The sequence below is a fragment of the Wasmannia auropunctata genome, unplaced genomic scaffold (genome assembly GCF_000956235.1).
Source record: "Wasmannia auropunctata unplaced genomic scaffold, wasmannia.A_1.0 LD336069.1, whole genome shotgun sequence".
In the NCBI taxonomy this organism is placed as follows: domain Eukaryota; kingdom Metazoa; phylum Arthropoda; class Insecta; order Hymenoptera; family Formicidae; genus Wasmannia; species Wasmannia auropunctata.
In genome coordinates this window covers 2,119,753-2,137,892 of record NW_012026821.1, presented here as the reverse complement: position 1 = coordinate 2,137,892, position 18,140 = coordinate 2,119,753, and the positions used below count along the sequence as shown (strand labels likewise).

At 44.9% G+C, this 18,140-nt stretch overlaps 1 protein-coding gene across 1 annotated transcript in view; it reads left to right on the top strand.

Moving 5' to 3' along the window:
- LOC105450112 overlaps nucleotides 1-18,130 on the top strand; it is a 42,763-nt gene extending 24,633 nt beyond the window's left edge. The window contains exons 3-6 of the mRNA XM_011689770.1: nucleotides 11,648-11,720; nucleotides 14,018-14,149; nucleotides 15,193-15,322; nucleotides 15,707-18,130. Of these exons, the coding sequence (XP_011688072.1) occupies nucleotides 11,648-11,720; nucleotides 14,018-14,149; nucleotides 15,193-15,322; nucleotides 15,707-15,817 (446 nt within the window). The 3' untranslated portion in view covers nucleotides 15,818-18,130. The remainder of the gene's footprint in view (nucleotides 1-11,647; nucleotides 11,721-14,017; nucleotides 14,150-15,192; nucleotides 15,323-15,706) is intronic.
- The last annotated feature ends 10 nt before the right edge of the window (nucleotides 18,131-18,140 follow it).

Here is an 18,140-nt window from a genome sequence, read left to right as displayed (position 1 = left end):
ACGGTCGTATTAACAGAACCGCGTAACCTTTTCCACGGTGAATCATTGTATGTGTCGGTCGAAGTAACGCGACCTCGACGTACGTGTACGCCCTATCATTCAAGTTGTTTAAATACGAGGAAGGTGAGAAAAAATATCGCGGACCGCACGCGCGCGTGTGTAGGTGGGAAGCCCCTTTTTTTCCCTTCTGTGTTTTTTTAAAGGCTATATGTGCCTTCCAGCGCCACGTACTAGTCAACAGTCGCGCAATTCCCTCTGCAATTAGCCCACAGATCTCGCAATGGATATGGCGGAAAAAACGCAAACGCTTATCTTATCGCGTTTAGGAGGAATATTAGTGGCGTTTAAGAAAACATTAGGCACAGTCTCATATCTAAAGCGGACTATAATAATTATATGTATGAGAGAGAGAGAGAGAGAGAGAGAGAAAGAGAGAGAGAGAATGAGAGAGGGAGGTGGGGGGGGAGGAAGGGAGAGTTTTAACTTTAAAAGCGTCGCACGAACATTATCTTGACGCGTTTGATATACTGATATTGGATATAAATTACAAAATCGACCATTGTCATAAATCGTTGACGATGCTCGATAATTGTCGCAACAAATTGTAGCGCGAGATAATAGATCATCGATATTTGTTCGTGCGTCATTCGGTGTATATATCTTTTATAGATATGTATATCTATCTATACAAGATGTCGTCGTAAAAGATCGAATTTCGTATAGGTCTTTTATTTTAAGTCACTTCAATTTACTTATGTGTCGACGTACTTTTACGTCGATCCTTTCTTAGCAAAAATCACAATGTAACTGAAGGAGTTATTTAATATTAAATGTGATTGAATTATTTTTTCAATTTCCCCAAACTGTAAAACTTGTTCTTCACCCGCGATACCACGCAAGTGGAATATATAGTTTCGTGCGGGTCAATTAAATTATGTTTTATAATTTTGCTGTAACGGTGGCAGAGACATGAACACTGACATTGCGATAAAGTTGCCGGAAAATGATATCGGACGAGTCGTAAAGTTTATGGTTTCTCATCCATCATCCTGTAACGCAGGCACTGGTACTGAGTAATACACATCTTATTATAAATATTGCTGCTATTATAAATTATCTACCCGACGCTTTCTAGCATTTGAAAATGTCAAACTATGGTTCAAAAGGTGAGAATTAATCGGTCGGTGTAGGAGGTGTCGAGCGCTTCCTTGTTCCATTCCTATTGCCAATATTTCGCCGAGGAGAGTCTCGGGGATGATCCGGCGAGCTTTCCCATAGGATATCTATCCCATCGCACAAAGGATCCCTGGGCATCATCTCCTTTTGAGAAAGCCGCGCCTGCAGCCGTGAGAACTGACGTGCAAAGTCGTTCGCTTCGGTAAGGGAATCGATAATTCGATATCCGTTCCGCGAACTTCGACGGCCAACGAGCTGGAACATTAGCTCCGCGTCGGCGGGGATAAAAAAAAATATCATCGCGTACGATTAGCTCTCGTAATTTGTTTCTTTTCCCAACTTTTCTGTATACATTAAAATTCCCAATATTGATTTAATTCGATTTTCTTTAGTCAATTAAAAATATTCAGCCTATTTAAGAAGAAAAATCCGAGTGTTTATATATTTTATATATTTTTTAAGATAAGAATTTTAATACAAAGAATATTGTAATATATATATAATTCTCTTTTATTTTTTATACGACAGAAAAGTAAAATTTTTGATTCTTATCAACAATTCCCAATACCTCGGAGAAAGTTAACATCGGATTTCGGATCCGCATGTTGAGAATCACTACGCTGCAAGAGCGGGCGCATACTGCGCCGCGTCGGCATCGGCCGGCCAGAGACGGGCAGATGAAGAATTCGTGCCGCGCTTCCCCCACTCTCTCGGCGCTTCTCCCCACCGCGTCCACCCCTCAACCTACGCCACGGTGATATAAGGACCCCGCCCGACGGCGGCGCTTCAGTTTGATCTGCGACGTTACGAGGTGCGATCTCCGCGCGATCTCTTCAACGTTCACGTCTTTCCGAAACCGTCTCGTTCGATTTCCGCTCGCTTGCGACCGTTATTGTAGGGACGCGCGACGAGAAGTAATTTCTTCGCAACGCATCCGACGCCTGTACGTCGTTGAGTGCCGCCATCAGCTGTGCGCCGAGCTAAGCGTGAGGACCTCGCCGAGAGAGATTTTCCGAGAGAGGTTTTGCGATTCGAGGGGACAAGACGAGTAAGTCGAGCGTTACACTTTAATGCGGCTCTCTTTGGGAGCGTGAGTGAGTGAGAGTGAGTGAGAGGGTACGAGACAGTGAGCGCGCGGACCGACGCGTATCGACGCTACGCGACGCGACGCGACGCGGCGTGGCGTGGCGTGGCGGCGGCGGTGGCGGCTTGCCTGGGCGCGAGATTCCTGCGTGAGTGAATTAGGGGCGACCACCGTTGGTCCATTTCTTTAATGTATATGTGCGCTCGGAAAACGGAGTAGCGTCCGTTCGCGCGCGCGAAATTGGAGCGGAGAGGATGTGGACGCTCTGGAGGTGAGGGGGGAGGGGGGGGGGGTATAATCTTGACAATTCTTTTCGTGGAATATAAGATTTCTCTCACGGGACTTATCGGTAACTAAATTGCTGATCTTTTGTTTCAAGGTTTTAATTATTTCAAATTTGTGCTAATCATTTTGCCAAAATGACATAATCTGTTGGACTCGGTATCAGCTTCTCTTACTCTTCGTAACACTTGTGGAAAGGTTGAGAAACGCCGATCCGGCGCCCGTATAAAATCTTCACGGAGAGAGGCGTGCGAACATGTCCCGCGAGAGGCGTCAAAACAAACACGCATGTCGCCATGTTAACGGAGCTTATAGTTTTTATCGTTTTAGTTTTCTCCTCGATGTTGCGACAATTTACCGAGCGTCTTTCAAGCCTTATTGTGACCGCGCGATACTAGAAATCGGTCTAGGAAAGGTTCTCGAGCCGAAAACTGTGGCTAATAAAATTGCTGCTAATTTTTTTGTATAAAAGCTGCATGTTGATTGGCCACACAGTTCTCGGTCTCGAGAGCTTGGACCGATTTTCTAGAGTATATCGTGGACACGAGGCTGGCTGAAACACGCCTTCTTCCTCGCGTTAGAGGCTGCGTAATTCCGTTCTTCCGATACCATCCGCGGCGACCCTCGGGGAGACGCTTTCACCGCGCGACTTCGTTCCGAGAAAGCTGGAGATCCGAGGGGAAGAGAAAGAAAGAGAACTCTTTTGTGTCGCAACATCGAATTACGCAGTAAAAGGACGACGGTCACGTTGTAAGAATTTTGTTGTGCACGCGTGCCCGTTGTCGTCTGCTGCTGCCAGAGAGGAAGTGACAGGGGAAAAGGGAGAGACGGTCCACGTTGGAGTAACAACGTGAATTCGCGACGTGACACCGAGAGGCTCACGTTTTAACATATAGATCCTGTCCCGCGTCCCCATAAACGGACGATGCCAATTTCTATATTCCTCCGTCAAGTAAACGAAGTTTTTCAAGTTGACAGCTCGTCTCTTCAACGTTCAATAAATCAAAACGGGCCGTATGGGAGGGGGAAAAAAAGAGCATGGGGAGATTGGGGTCTTGATGCTCATTTCTACAAGACTAGAAAGTTTTGTACGTTGAGGAGTTTGATTGACCGCGAAGCAGTCACTTCCGCCACCGGAAGCGTAAAAAATAACGTAATGAGTTGAATTTTTAATAATAGCGCAACAGTCGGTTGTGTGCCCCCCTTCGCGCTGCGACGTATCGTCGTGCGACCGTGTGTATATACACATATTATATATATCGCATGTAGGTGGGCACGTAGCATGAAATTACCACCTGCCGTTGACAGTTTGCCAAAAGCACAGTTAAGTAATCGGTAACCGAAGGACAGCCGACCCGAAGGTGGCCATTATTTTGCGTCGCGCCGCGCCGCGCCGCGTTGCGATAACCGCGCGCCGCGCGCGGTTTTTTCGCTGCGCCTCGACGCTCGCTGCGAGCCGAACGAAACGCGAGCCACGAGGAGAATCAATACTCTCGCGTGCGAGAGACGAGCACGGGTTCCTCGTTCGGCGCCCAACTGTCGGCCATCGACCGGAAGATTGCACCGCGAAGAGCGCCGTATATTGCATCGCCTCGCCGGCGATCGTATGGAAAATCCGGTCGAAAGCATCCGATCGTTCGTCGTAAGAGTGAGACAGTTAAATCTTTCGCGAGTAAGAGCGAAGGCTCCGAATTAAATTTTCAAAGCGCGGTGCCAAAAGTATATATTCGATGTTGTCGAATAATCGACCCGGACGACTTTCAAAAGTCGACGACTTTTCGACTGATTTCTTATTTTTAACCTTCGATCACAAGTCGAGATTAGCTGTGAAAGAAAAAATATGCACGGCTTTTTGCGTAATCGAATAGTACCTGAGAAAAAGGAAATTCGTATTTTTTGTTTTCGCGAACAAGAATTCAAATAATCAGTTTAATCAGCAGTGTCACGGGAGGGAGGAAGAAGTGTATTCGATGATGCAGCACAGCTGTGTGTGTGACCCTGTTTTCGTTTCGAGAATTAATCGAAACGGATATTTCTCGGGCACTCTCGCAAAATCATTAAAACTTAACTTTAAGTAGGTATACCACTTTCAAAACAAACGACGCAGTTATCGGCCGCAACGAGGTCAGTCCTTCTGGCTCGTCACTGCGTATACTCTACTCTCGTCCCGCCGCGCCGCGAAGAAACCGACGTCGTCGTCGTCGGGAGAACCCGTTACGCCGCCGGCATGGCCGCGAATTCCTAAGGCCGGAATTTTAATTTCTCAAGCCTGTTAACGCTTCGCGCGACATTCCGCAGCGCCCGTGAGTGACTCGCCCTCGTTGCTGCTACACATGCACGACTCTGCAGCAATCGCACGGCTCCGCGGCTGCTGCAGCTTTCCGTCTATCGGAATGCAGCTGCCGCACGCATCGAGAAGGCGCCCGTCGTCGAGCGCACCTTCGGACGGTATTACGTAAAAAGGAAGGAAAAAAAAACCAATCGAGGTTTGCCGTCTCCGGCAAGCGAGAATCGGTCCCCGAGCGTGCAGTCGATCGAAACGATTAAAATTGCTGTCCGCTTTAATAACTCGGTGCAAAACACGAAACGGAGCTTTGCTTCTCTCGATTTCACGGATCACACAGTACTCGCGTTGTTCTTTTTACTTCTATTTTTGCTACATCCCGCCGCTGTTTATTTCTCCCCGTTGGACTTGGCCGAGAGAGCCTTGGTCCTCCTCGGCGGGGAGCCCTTCTCTCTCTCTCTCTCTCTCTCTCTCTCTCTCTCTCGTGCTGACCGGCGGCCGTGTGTGCAAGATCGCAGGCCACTTTCGCACGGGGTTCTCTCTTTCCTGCAGCCAGCCGACCTGATTCCAACCCCGGCCCGACCTACGCGCGTCCGTGTGTGCGTGGGTGTTATCCAGAATAGTCCGGGGTCGATCGATACCCCAGCATGCAGCTCCCGCGTGCTCCTCGCGTGGGTTGTTGGCCTGATTTCCACCTTACGGGGAGAGAGCATCGGGAGCAGGCGGTATAGAGATTCGGCTGCCCTCTCACGACGGAAACCGAAGGGCATTTTAGTTTGCAAACATCTGGAGGAAAATCGAAACACGCGAGGAAGAGAGAGAGAGAGAGAGAGAAAACGCGACTTTCGCGCGCGTCTTTTTCAACTTCGTCTGATACAGATTAAATATATGCTTCTGAAAAGGAGATTACAGCTGACGAATCGGCGAAACCGCGCGTTTCGCCGAATACTTTACCGATTTCATCTCTTTTGAGGGGAGAAAAAAAAAGTAATCAACGTCGCGCTCTCGTTCCTACCTGACGTCAAGCCGGACAAGCCTCTTAACGACCCGCGAATGCGGATCGTGTGCGTGCCACTTGCATTTGCCTTCACGCCCTCTTCTATTCCTGTCGGCGGGTCTAAACGGAACGAAAATACGCTGGCGCGGTACCGGCTAGCCGTGTTTCATTGCGGGCCGGTTGCCAACCGTTCGCGGACTGGTTTCGTAAAACCGGAGCTCGCGTCTCGGGGGCTAATCTTAGGATTTAATTGTTCGCGAGAGGGAAACGGGATCCGCGCGCGGCTGTCTGCTCGCCTTTTTAAGGGAATCGTAATCGCGCAAACACGAAAGACCGCGGTAATGCAACGGTATGGAGAAGCGATCGAGCGATTTCGATAAGGATATTGAAATATATATTCATGTGCAGCGAATTTCCGTTTGGGTAATTTTTGCTCTCTGAATAATTAAGCAGTTACGACTCTCGTTATGTAACGCTTGTATCTCGGAATGAGTTAACCATACCTTTATATTTGTTTTTTTTTAACTCTTAAGTAGGATAATAGCGTATTTTTCCTGACGGTACGTTTGCGTCCTAATTAGAGATAAGTAAATTAAAGGTTAATTTGTCTTCTCGAGGAGGAGTTGTACCTGCGCGCTGGTATATCCTGATTAGAGTACGATCATTAACGAAGGAGTATTATGTCCGACGCGCATGACCAATTAGCCATAGTCCTTGAAGGTGACTTGCGAAACGGAAACGTCCGTAGATTAGCAGAGATTAGTTACCCGCTAATTCGTTCGTGTGTATACATATCGGGAAATCAGCATGTTTCGCGGAAGTATTTTGCGTTAATGGAATTAGAATTTTATAATTTTCCGGATTTGTTAACACAAGGATATCGGTAAACACGTGATATCGGCCAATAACAACGCGCTATGTCTATATGGAAAATTTTCAGTTATGGTGAAAAATTTACTTTGCAAATTATTCTACAAATTTACAAAAAAGAAAATTTACAAATTACAATTTTTCCATTCCAATAAAATATCTTATCGGTGATACGAAATTGTTCTATATATTTTTGGTACAGTCAAACATATGTTCACTATTTTCAGAAACTTTTTTTTTTATTTACATCAAGATTATGACAATTAATTTTCTGAAAATAATTATTCCTTCTGTTCTCTGATACTGAGACGCTTAAATCCGAATCGATCGTTGAACTGTTCAATACATGGTTCTCCGGAGCGCCACATATATTGTCTCTTAAGAGTGACATCGACCGATCTCGCAAGCGTTATCGCGAACGGACACACGCCGGAGGGGCTTCTTCGAGGGGCGTTATAAATAATTCCAGGCGAGAGAGAGAGAGAGAGAGAGAGAGTCGTATAACACATCGTGGAATCGATGTTATCTGCGTCGCCGTTGACGGTTATAGCGTCATTCATCTCGCACGCGTATAGACACCCTCTCCCGCCTCGGGAAATCTGCTCCACGACCCACGACACGAGGCGTCATTATCATCGTCGTCGTGGAAGATGGACGGAGTGATTTATAACTGTGACGCGTTGTATTGTAGACTCAAGTCCGACGCTATCCAAGCAGAAAAAGAGAAATTGCGAGGAATAATGCACAATTCTTTTTTTAAGGGTCCTCCGAATATCTTTGGTATTTAAAAACTTGGCAATTGAGACAGCAATAGCATTTCGACATATTTCTTTCGAAAGGTTTCGCAATTACTGGATAATTTATGCCTCTATTATATAGATTTCGATACGATACGCGCAAAATCATCCGTTCGTGACGTGGCTTTGATCGTTTACTAAAAGTCGCCGGACTTTAGCCGGCGATAACTCAATCTTCTTATGAGATTATCCTCCCTCCGAGAATAGTGCGCAAATGGAAAGAAGTAGACCGAAGTACGCATACATACCTATATACATGCATGCCATGCATACGTATATGGCGAATCACGAGCGCGGCATTAATATGATCCGGTTATTTATAGTCCGCAGCTTTATATTTGCGGCTTATAGGTCTATTTTCGCGATAGTGTTACCTACTAATCCCACGGTTTGAACGCGAGGCTGCGAGGATCTCGTTTTATCCTCTTCATGATATCCCTTTCATCCGGTGTCTTTCATTCCGCATTTTTTTCTCTCTCTTTCTCTCTCTCTCCTTTACGCGCTCGGTTTCTCCGTGTGGGGGAATTCGACGTCGAAAAACCGGGCAATTTTCTTTTTCCTTTCCGCGTAATTATATTTTTCCTCGTCGGTTTCTTCTTCCTCCGCGTCGCCGGAATAATCCGCAAAACCTTCAATCGGGCGTGTACGGTCTACGTTTTTCATATACAAGTGATAAATTCCGTCTGGTACTTGCAAACGTAATCTTCGAAAATACTTCGCGTATAGAGCAAATTTTATTTCAAGACAAGTCGCCTTAGGGGCGTCTATTGCGTCTCTTTGTCGCTTCGAGATCCTCACCTCCCCCCCCTCCTCCCGCTCTCGTTGAAATCTTGGCGCCGCGTCTCGTGAGAAATTGCGTTACCTTCAGGATTTAACTTACTGAGTCACCGTCATCAGATCCTCGGCTTGACGTCGTTCAAATGACGCGCAACTACGTACTACGACTTGATTTCCGAAATTACACGCAATCAAGTGCAACGGAATGCGAGACGAATAGCGGTTCTCGCAGCACCTCCGGATTGGCCGTGGCCAATCCGCCAACTGGCCCCGTGTACATAAATCTCGAGTGAATTCCGGATAAAAAGGCACGTTAATTTTCGCGTTTGACAATGAAAATTCCGTCGCGAGTGTAAATATTTTACTAGCGATTAATGCTAGAGGCGGTCTCTTTTTTTTTGTGTCTTCGCGAGAAGACTCGGATGAGATAGGTGACCGCAAATCACTCTGTTTACACGGAGCATCGCAGTTACACGTGATCGTAATTTGTTCAACGAGGAAAACGATAACTGCTCGAGATTGGTAATCGTGCGAAAACAGTCACAATAAGAATCATAAATCACAGATCATGTATCACAAGTGACTCCAAGAGGGAGGGAGGAGGGGGGTACGCTAGTGTACAAAAAAAAAATAAATAAAATGTAGAGGAAAAACGTTTTTGCTAAAAATACATTTTCCGGTAATTCACGTATATATTACACGATATTATACGGTCTCGCTGATAAGCTCTCAAGGTCCGTTTAGATTTTCATGAAATAATCGGCAAATTTCCGGGAAAGTTTCGCAAACACGTGGAGTATGCCTCTGTCGTGTCGCGCCGCGCGATTGTATTGTACACGCGCGTATGCGTGTGCGTGTGTATGTGTGTATGCGATAAACTTTTATCGGCGCGACTCTCGCATAGTTCGGTATTATCCTTGCCTCGCGTTATCGAGGTAGGCCCCCAGCCGGGGTCGTTTAATTTACTACTCGTTCGACTGCCATTATTGAAAACGATCTTGGACGGTTCTTGGTTCGCGCATTCCCGCGCGTGGTTTCGACCGTGGGCGTATCGATTATATCGACGGATTTCGAGGAATGCCGAGAATTTGTGCCAGAATGACTGGGTTTTTATCAGCGATTATACGCTATCGCAACTAATGAGAATCCAGCGCGGAGCACAAGCGCAACGCAGTGCCATGGCGAGGTCCCCCGGGGAGGTTAATAAATGCAAATGCAAATCGATCGATTTGTGCGCGGCGTAGCAGTGCTAGGTGGCGACGACGCGAGATATCGATCCGGTGTGTACTTTTAATATGACCCGCGACGAAACGATAGCGTGATATATTTGCAAGCAATACCTCCGAGAGACCGCGTTTGCGATTGATTCTTTTCTGGCGGGATCATAAATTTAAAAAAAGTAGTTTGTCGCGCGACGCGATGTGTCAGACTTGATTATATAGATATTATTACTTTTTCTTATTATAATCTTATTGTTTTTTTTTGTAACATAAAACAATGAAAATATAAAGGATTGTGAAATGACAATAGTAGTCAGAAATATGTTTCTGTATAGAAAGTATTTTACATCGTACGTTTGTTTTCTCGGGATACACAAGCGGCTCTGTGTATGCCTTCATTTTATAATTTACAGCAAACGCCGATGAGTTGCGACGTTATTTATTTATACTGTGCGTCATTATCGAACGAATTCCTTGCTGGCGCCGTTTTATTATCGTCGAGATATCCCCTCGTCGTCGGGGAGCACCTGTGGTTGTCAAGTTCCACGTGTCAGTCAGAAAATCCTTGACTCTCTCTCTCTCTCTCTCTACCTGTCTAATACCATCGCAAAGAATTGCTAATTTCGTAATGATCCCTGGATTTTGTAACGACTCTCCAGCTGATTTCTTCTACGACGCCGTAATTTTTCTCCGTCATCGACTTTCAATTTATTGAATTTACCATTGCGAGTCCGTCGCATTCCGCAGAGGAAATAAATCGAGAAACACGCAACGAGAGACGTTAAAGTGCCATGCTCCGAATTGTAAAGCCACGCTTTCCTTTGTATTGCGTATATGTATAAAATAATTCTCTCTTTCTGGACGCGAGCCGATCGGCGATGTCGATAAAACAATAGGTGAGAAGTCGAGTCGCCTTTCGCCTCGCGACGCACGACGAAAATCAAAGTGCTTCGTCAATATTGCAGACCACATATGTGCATGTGTCGGTGGCCCGTCAATATGCTTTCTCGTAGAAAGCAAAAGCGTTTCGTGCCAAGGTGAGATCGCGATGAAATCCGCTCTCGCGATGCCCTTCGCTCGTTGTCATTGCGTATATACGATCCTAGGAGAGGCTCTTACGGCACTCCAATAAATCACTACGCCCGAGCACGCTAAATCACTAATACACGTGCATTACACGGATATATAATCTCTGTGTGCCGGCCTCGGTGTTTAAACCCAAGCCCGCAATCGCGGAATTGTCCGACATGTGCGAAATTGAGGGTTTTACTACACTGGATTGAGTCTCTAGAAATAGCGGACACGTTGGAAAAAATCTCGTTTCCCCGTTATTTTCGCGCGGTAGGTTAGGAGAATGGACGGAAGTAACCACGATATTGCAGTGAATTTTTTACGGCTACGTACACTTTATACATGTAGTTTAAATTGGGCACGGTGAAAGGCGTACACGCGGCACGATAATTGTTAACCTTGGCCTTTGATATAACGCCAATTCTAATGAAATCTCTCCGGCGGCGATTTGCTGTGTAATTTTTTTTTTTCCTATACCCTGTCCGATCGTATCGCATCCACTGCGTGCGTCAATATTTATTCCTTATCGACGTTATCGGATTTCGGGAATTTCCCGCGGGTCGTTTGTTTGTCGATATTCTCGTTTACAAAGCAATGGAAAATCTGAAATTATTTCCGAGAGAGAGAGAGAGAGAGAGAGAGAGAGAGAGAGAGAGAGAGAGAGAAAGAGATAGCTCGAATGAGTCTTATTTTATCTATCCCAAATGCATTTGTTCACTATTTCAAACGAAATTTATTCGTCCGTGGAAATCAGTTTCGCTGCTATTTTTATCATTTGTATATTTTTGAATGAATCTAAAACGGATTTTCTTTTTTTATAAACCGAGTTTTTAAAATTTTGTCAAAATAAGGCGTAAAATTAAGTATTTTGGTTTATTTATTTTACGCGATTCTCTGAAAAGATTTGCCACAAGATTTGGTTTGCTCTGTAGGAATCTCTTTATGGAAATCTCCCTTTTTTTTTACTCACAATTGCGAAGATGTTAATCTTTTTAATTTGAAAAAGACCGTCTGTGTTATAGAGATCGTTATCTCTCCCAGCTTTAAAAACAGCGATTGTAAATATTTTTCTCATTTCATGTGTTTCAGGATCCGCTTATCAGTGCAACATGTCGGTCACTTCCGTGCAACCAGCCACCACCGAGAGCCTCTCCCGCCACGGGTGAGTAAAATCATCGGCGTCGCGATCTTAATCCTTTCGCGGACATCGCGGTCGGACTGAATCGCAGATCGGGCGGAGAGCCGCGACTTGTAATTGTAAATATCCGACGCGTTCGTCTCGCACGAACGGTTTTTCCTGCTTATACAGAATGCGTCGTCGATATTAGGCGAGTTTTTCCCGCGGCGGGAAACTGGCGGCGGTATTCATATGAATTTCAGATCGTTGACGATTCTTGGCTTTTTTCTCGACTATGAAATATGACCTTCGATTCGTCCGCGAGAGAAAAATATGGGGCCACACATGCGGCGTTTGAAGCTGAATAGACGATCGGAGGCGGCGCTCATTATCTTGCAAAATTTATAATGTACATGGAAATATGTATGGAAATGTCACTTAACAAGCGGCAAATGATAAACATCCTGTCCTCAGAATTGAAAACCCAGAGGCTCGGCCGTTATGTAATTTCATATATAATTCAGGTTTTATAATTAATTTCGACGTGGTTAATTAGCGCGCTAGATACGTGCGGTATATAATCCTGAATGCGGAGGCGCGATGCAGCTGGAGAGAGAGAGAGAGAGAGAGAGGGATGTCTCGCGCAACTGTCAAATCGACGATTTTATTTCGCATTTCTCGTCGAAGCGCGCGACGCCATAAACTCGCGACTTCCTACGCAATGTACGTATTGCGTACCGCCGGAAACGCCAATCGCGTTGTAAATGATTTAACACCGCCATCAATTTCATAATTGAAATTATTGCCCTCCGATTGAAAATTTGAAAAGGAATATAAACGCGATTAATTTGGAGAATCGAATCGAACGAAAATGAACGAAGATTGGTGTTATTAACTCAGTTATATCGTGATCCTCATATTCTCTCTAATCGATATCAAAAAAATTCAAATCTTCATGCAGAATTGCAATGAATTTATACCGGCCAATTAAATTCGATAATTAAATATTGCGCAGTGTCCCAGCGTCGTTTTAATCGTAATTTGAAATTCTCTCCGGGAAAAAAAACTCTCCGGGGATAATCATTGCACTCCACTAATTATCCTACAATCATCGCTACGTCGCGATGGAAATATTGCAGCAGAAATCGCAATAATTTTCATCGTCCTCGAGTACATCGACGGTATTGCGACTTTTATTTAAAAAGTTTCACGTATACAACGTGTGCGCGAGGAAGACCCACTTATTTTGTGCCATTTAATTAAAGAGAGTTGTATAATCAGCGTGACGCAGAGGCGCAGAGGCCAATCCTAATGATTTTCGCCTGGCGGTCATTCAAAAAAAAAAAACCTCCGCCGCCGTTCCTGGCCTTTGTTCCCCCGTGCCTGCCTTCCCCACGGTCTCCGCGTGGCCGTGCCGAGCGCACACAGACACGGACGCGCCGGGGCTCATTACGCGTGCGTTCACGTCGCCGTCACGTGAAAGAAGCCGCGCGCGTTTTTTTTTCTCCTTCCTGATTACCATACGCGCACGCTTATTCGAGCTAATCGCGGGGCCCGGCCGTGCCGCCGCGCGCTCGCAGGACTCATCTCTTCGGCCGGGCAGGTTCAAGGCGGTTTCGCTCACGTATCTCATCCTCGTTCCGATAAATCGTACCTCCGGGAATCACGGAGCGTGGTCTCACGGATATTTAAATTCGCGCCGGACCGGACTCTTGCACGCGGACTCTTGCCCCCTTCCCCCCTCCACGTATACTTCACCTCGGCGAAGAGAGTACAGAGTCCCCCACGGGGGACAGATTGAGGTCGGCGTTATGTAACGGAAACGAAACGAATTTACGAAAGATCGAGTAATTAGCATTAAGAACATTCTCTAACCGAATTAAGTAGACCGATTTCTTTTAGAAGTAGAAATTAGAGTAATGTCTTAATTATGAAACAGTTACTTCACGACTTGATTTTCCTCGTGTTGCTGCATGCATATGTATCTGAGATCGACGTGACAGAGAGTTGCTAGAAAAAAAAAAAGGAAAAACCGTCGTATGTGAGATCGAGGTGACAAAGAGTAGCTAGAAAAAAAGGGGAAATCGTCATTAGAACATATTTTACAAATTTAAATAAAATAGAGATTATTCTATGAATCCAATAGGAAAAACTAAGAGAGATTTACGATAAGAATGACGCGAATGTAATAGTCTTTAACGTACAATAGTTGAAACCGTAAGTGGAAAACTTGAAGACATTGGCTCCGCGAGTTTAATGAAAATTATTAATTCGTTAGCATTAAAATTAAAATTAGGAAGTTTTCGCCTAATTTACATGAGTCGTCATTTTGTTTTACACAGGAGTAACATATCGTTATCCCGCCACAGCCTGTGCGGGAGCGTGGACGACGGTCTGCAGGGCTCGCATCCCCAGTACCAGGACACGATCCTCACGATCGAGGAGCTGCGCGCCCAGCTCAACTCCTGCTTTACGTAAGTATTTAATTTTTGCTCTTTTCTTTTTATCGTCATACGAATCGGTCGTCGCGCGCGGCCCGTGGGAGTTGATCGGCGGATTACGCAACCTGCACCGTTATCGAATGACGTGTCGCCGCGCTGTCCGGACAATGGAATCCGGTACGATCCGGAGCCAGACTCTAATTCTCGTCGCGTCGCGTTTAATTCACCTATTCGGCAGAGGAATGTGTCCCCCCTTAATGGAGATAATTATTATTACGCTCGATTAATTTGGCGCTCGGTGCGAAAAGTCTCGAGTCTCGGGATGGACTCGAAATCGATTCCCTTCGCGGCCTGGTTGAAACTTTAGTACAAGCGCGCATCGGGGTCGAGATCGTTTGGAGATAGCTATCGGTGCGCGGAATGCAAGAAACGAGGCTAGTATGCCCAGCGTTTTGTCTGCCGACGACGGTTGACGCGGTTATATTCCGGCAAATCGATGCCCTACATCGGGCATGTGCAGCCTCGATGTGCAACGCGCGGCATTTCCGTGAAATATTCACGTGGCCCGTGACTCGACTAATCAAAAACATTCGACGTCCTAGAAAGAGATTGCTCTTTCGTCCTCAATCAAGATTATTATCGAGTCTCGCGAACTCTTCATTCAGTAAAATCTTTAATACATATTGTATATCTATACCGATTGGTCTATAATTTTGCGCAATTCTGCCGTCGTAATTTCGTGTCATTTCCGGTATATACTTGTCGATTATTTTAAGCTGTACAATTTCGCGATATGTATCATGTATCCTTATCGTGATATCAAACGAGCGAATCTCGCGTAAACCGGATGGAAGCTGATCGAATTGTTAAACCGGACGACCTTGTTTCGTCTGAAAGACCGTCCCTCCTCGACGGTGTATATACAGTTTTGCGATGCAGATCACCGAGTTCTCTCGCGTCGCCGGGTCGCAAGCGTCTTCCGCGTCTTGTAACACGCCTTCTGTTATTAGCATACTCGCGTACCTTATACTACACGTAGACGACGATTCATTATCGTTATCTTGCTCTTTGCGCAGATGCGGAGTGTCGTGGAGCGAGGAGCACGTCTCCCTGGACTGCAGCGAGTGCGGCGGTTACTCCCTGCAACGGCCGTGCCCGCTCTGTGACGGTCGCTGCCGCACCGTGTGGAAGCGCGACCTCACCATGGTAAATATCATCCGTCCCGTGATCCCTTTTTCCTCCGAGAAGAACCGATGTTCTCGCGGTTTGACATTAATTTCCGTGGATTTTTCTCTCATTAAATCGCTGATTAAATCCGCCACTTAGCTTCATCATCCATTTTCATTTCAATAATCTTTTCGTCGTCCATTGGGTACATCAAATTTTTTGTTCATTAATTGCGATGAGGAAGGAATCCGGATAGTATAATATTAATTTTCGACTATTAATAATGATTTGGTATAGTAATCTTGGCACTTTCACATTATATTGACATATTAAAATCGCGTATAAGACTTCCTTAATTTTCGAAAAATTGAAAAACAAATTTGCGCAGCTTAATTTATGAGAGATACCTATTTTCATTTACAGTCCCATGCGAGTGGTAAGGCGAGATGGATCGGTGAGTGCGGGCTGAGCTGCGGACCCTCCCTGGAGGAGTCGCTGGTGCCCGCGTTGGAGAAGCTGCGGGCTACCTCGTGAACGGCGTCGGCCCGAGCACCGCCAACCATGCACAAGACTTAAATCCATCACCAACCATCTAGCGTCACCCACCACCATCGCGTGCGAGACCCAGGAGAGAAAGAGAAATGTGTGAATGTGAACCGTGGATGATATGCATTATGTTCCTGAGGAGGGCGGCTGACGAGGGGGGAAAAAGGGGACCTGTTTCGGGCCCTCGTGGCTTCTTCCCCCGTAAGACACAAAAGCCGTATTCAGCTGGTCCCTCGACATCAGGGACCACCGTCGTCATTTATCGTCTTTCCGGCGAAAGTACAAAACTTATACGCAATCGACGTCCGAATTCTACGAAGAATTTCTACGTTACACTGAACTTAACTACGTTGCAGCGAACTAGTTTGAATACTGCTCTTACCGAGAACGGATTCCAATTTTTTTTTTTTTTTTACGCCGATTCACTGTGTCGCGAAGTTCATTTCGATTCCTTCTTCAGCAATTTCTGATCAGAATTCAAATTACGATAACAATTTCTGCTAGGAAACAGATTTTGTCGTCTTCGAACGAATCTTTCTTGCCGTTGATATGAAATTGTATCATCGTTGCGAAAAAAAACTTATTTGCAAAATGGCTTCTTTGCAAAGCAAGAGAAATAGATAATTTGCCAAAGAGAAATCTTTCTGTTCGAGAATACGTATTTACAAAACAGATTTGATTGCTCTTTGAAATATTTTTGGATTTTACCTATTGTCTTAAGTTTAGAGTATAAATATGTAATGTCGAAAAAAAAAACAAGCAGCAAGAAAAGCAAGAATGAATCGAAAGGACACTCTGATAACTTTTCTTTTTTTAATTCACTCAGTTTGTACCTAAAATCTTTCTGGTTGGTGTATAAAATTCGAGATGTGCGCAAAGAAGAATAAGAGAATGTAATCTCAGAGTTTATGTGGACACGAAACGGATCATTAATTTTAGTTTTGATTGACATCGTTATGTCTTGGAAACTACTACTGTTCTCGCGCAGAATAATTTTGGTAGTTGTAATATTCCGAAATATTTTTATATCATTTGGCCGTCGTAACAATTTATTTGCCATCACTCGCATACTTGTAAGCAGAATTGAACTTCTCGATGCAATTTTCGCCACGTTTGCACCTGAATCGGTCAGTTTAGAAAACGGCGGTAAGGCCGTAATTTTTTCCAAATTAAAACAGCTAGAAGACTTCTCGCGAAAGTGTGTATTCTAAAGATTTTTATATTGTGTGTGTAAGTAATATAATAACATCATTGTCACATCGTTATAGTTACGTATCTATTTTGAGATAATTTTAATTTCTTAAATTTAAAGTGTTCAGAAAACGACCGATTCATTTGCCGAAAAATTCGATTTTTACCGCGGATTGATTATTATAAATGTTTTCCTTTTTTTTTCAAATTATTCAAAATTGCCGTAATATTTTTCCGAAGCGCGAGGCTTGCACGATGTAGCAAATATCATTGAAACTTCGGAAAACTTTTAATGACGGTAGCTTAGATCTTCGGTCGTTCCTATATAGCAATGCGAGAGAAGCCCCGATCTTCACTTTACTTTTTTACGTAACGCAAGTTACACCTCGGCCTCTCTGTCGCGCGAAGGAGCGCGAGTTTGCATTACGCGAATTCTTAGGATAATTTATTAGGCGACAATTAATCGATCGAGAGCGATCTGACGGCGAGAAGCCCGTCCGAGGCTATCGCGCGAGAGCACGACGTATCGGTTTCGTTAGGTAAATAATTCCTCGGTAATCCCTCGCTTTCAATTGTCACAACTGTATCATCGGCGAAAATAATTCCGAGCTTGCGACTTGTATACGATAAAAATTTAGTCCAAGTTTTGCCTCTCTAGCGAGGATTTAGTGTTAAACGTGACGTGATTCAATCGTCATAGCCCTAAGGATCGATAGGCAAGTCGGTGTGTTACGAATTTGAGAAAAATTATTTCCACAAATTATAGCAATTAGAAAGTTTATCGTTTCGAAGCATTAATTACACTTCGAAATTGGTACGGCGAGGAGAAAAGGCTACGTGAATACACAATTGTACTATTCGTTCGCATTTTAACTGGAAAATTTATACGAATCTCCTTGGGTCTATGAAAGTTTAAAAAGAGCCGGAGTTGTATTTATAGCGTTCCTCGACAAAGATACGTCATGCTCGCTTTAAATCGTCCGCTTTCCTGTCGAGCTTTTCTGCCAAGCGTTTGGAGAAGTACTGCTCGACCCCAAAGTGCGTGAGAACGTCTCATGCGGTTTAACAAGTGTGTGCTCGACACAAAGAAAATTGCGAGTGCCAAAAAAAGGGATCTCAT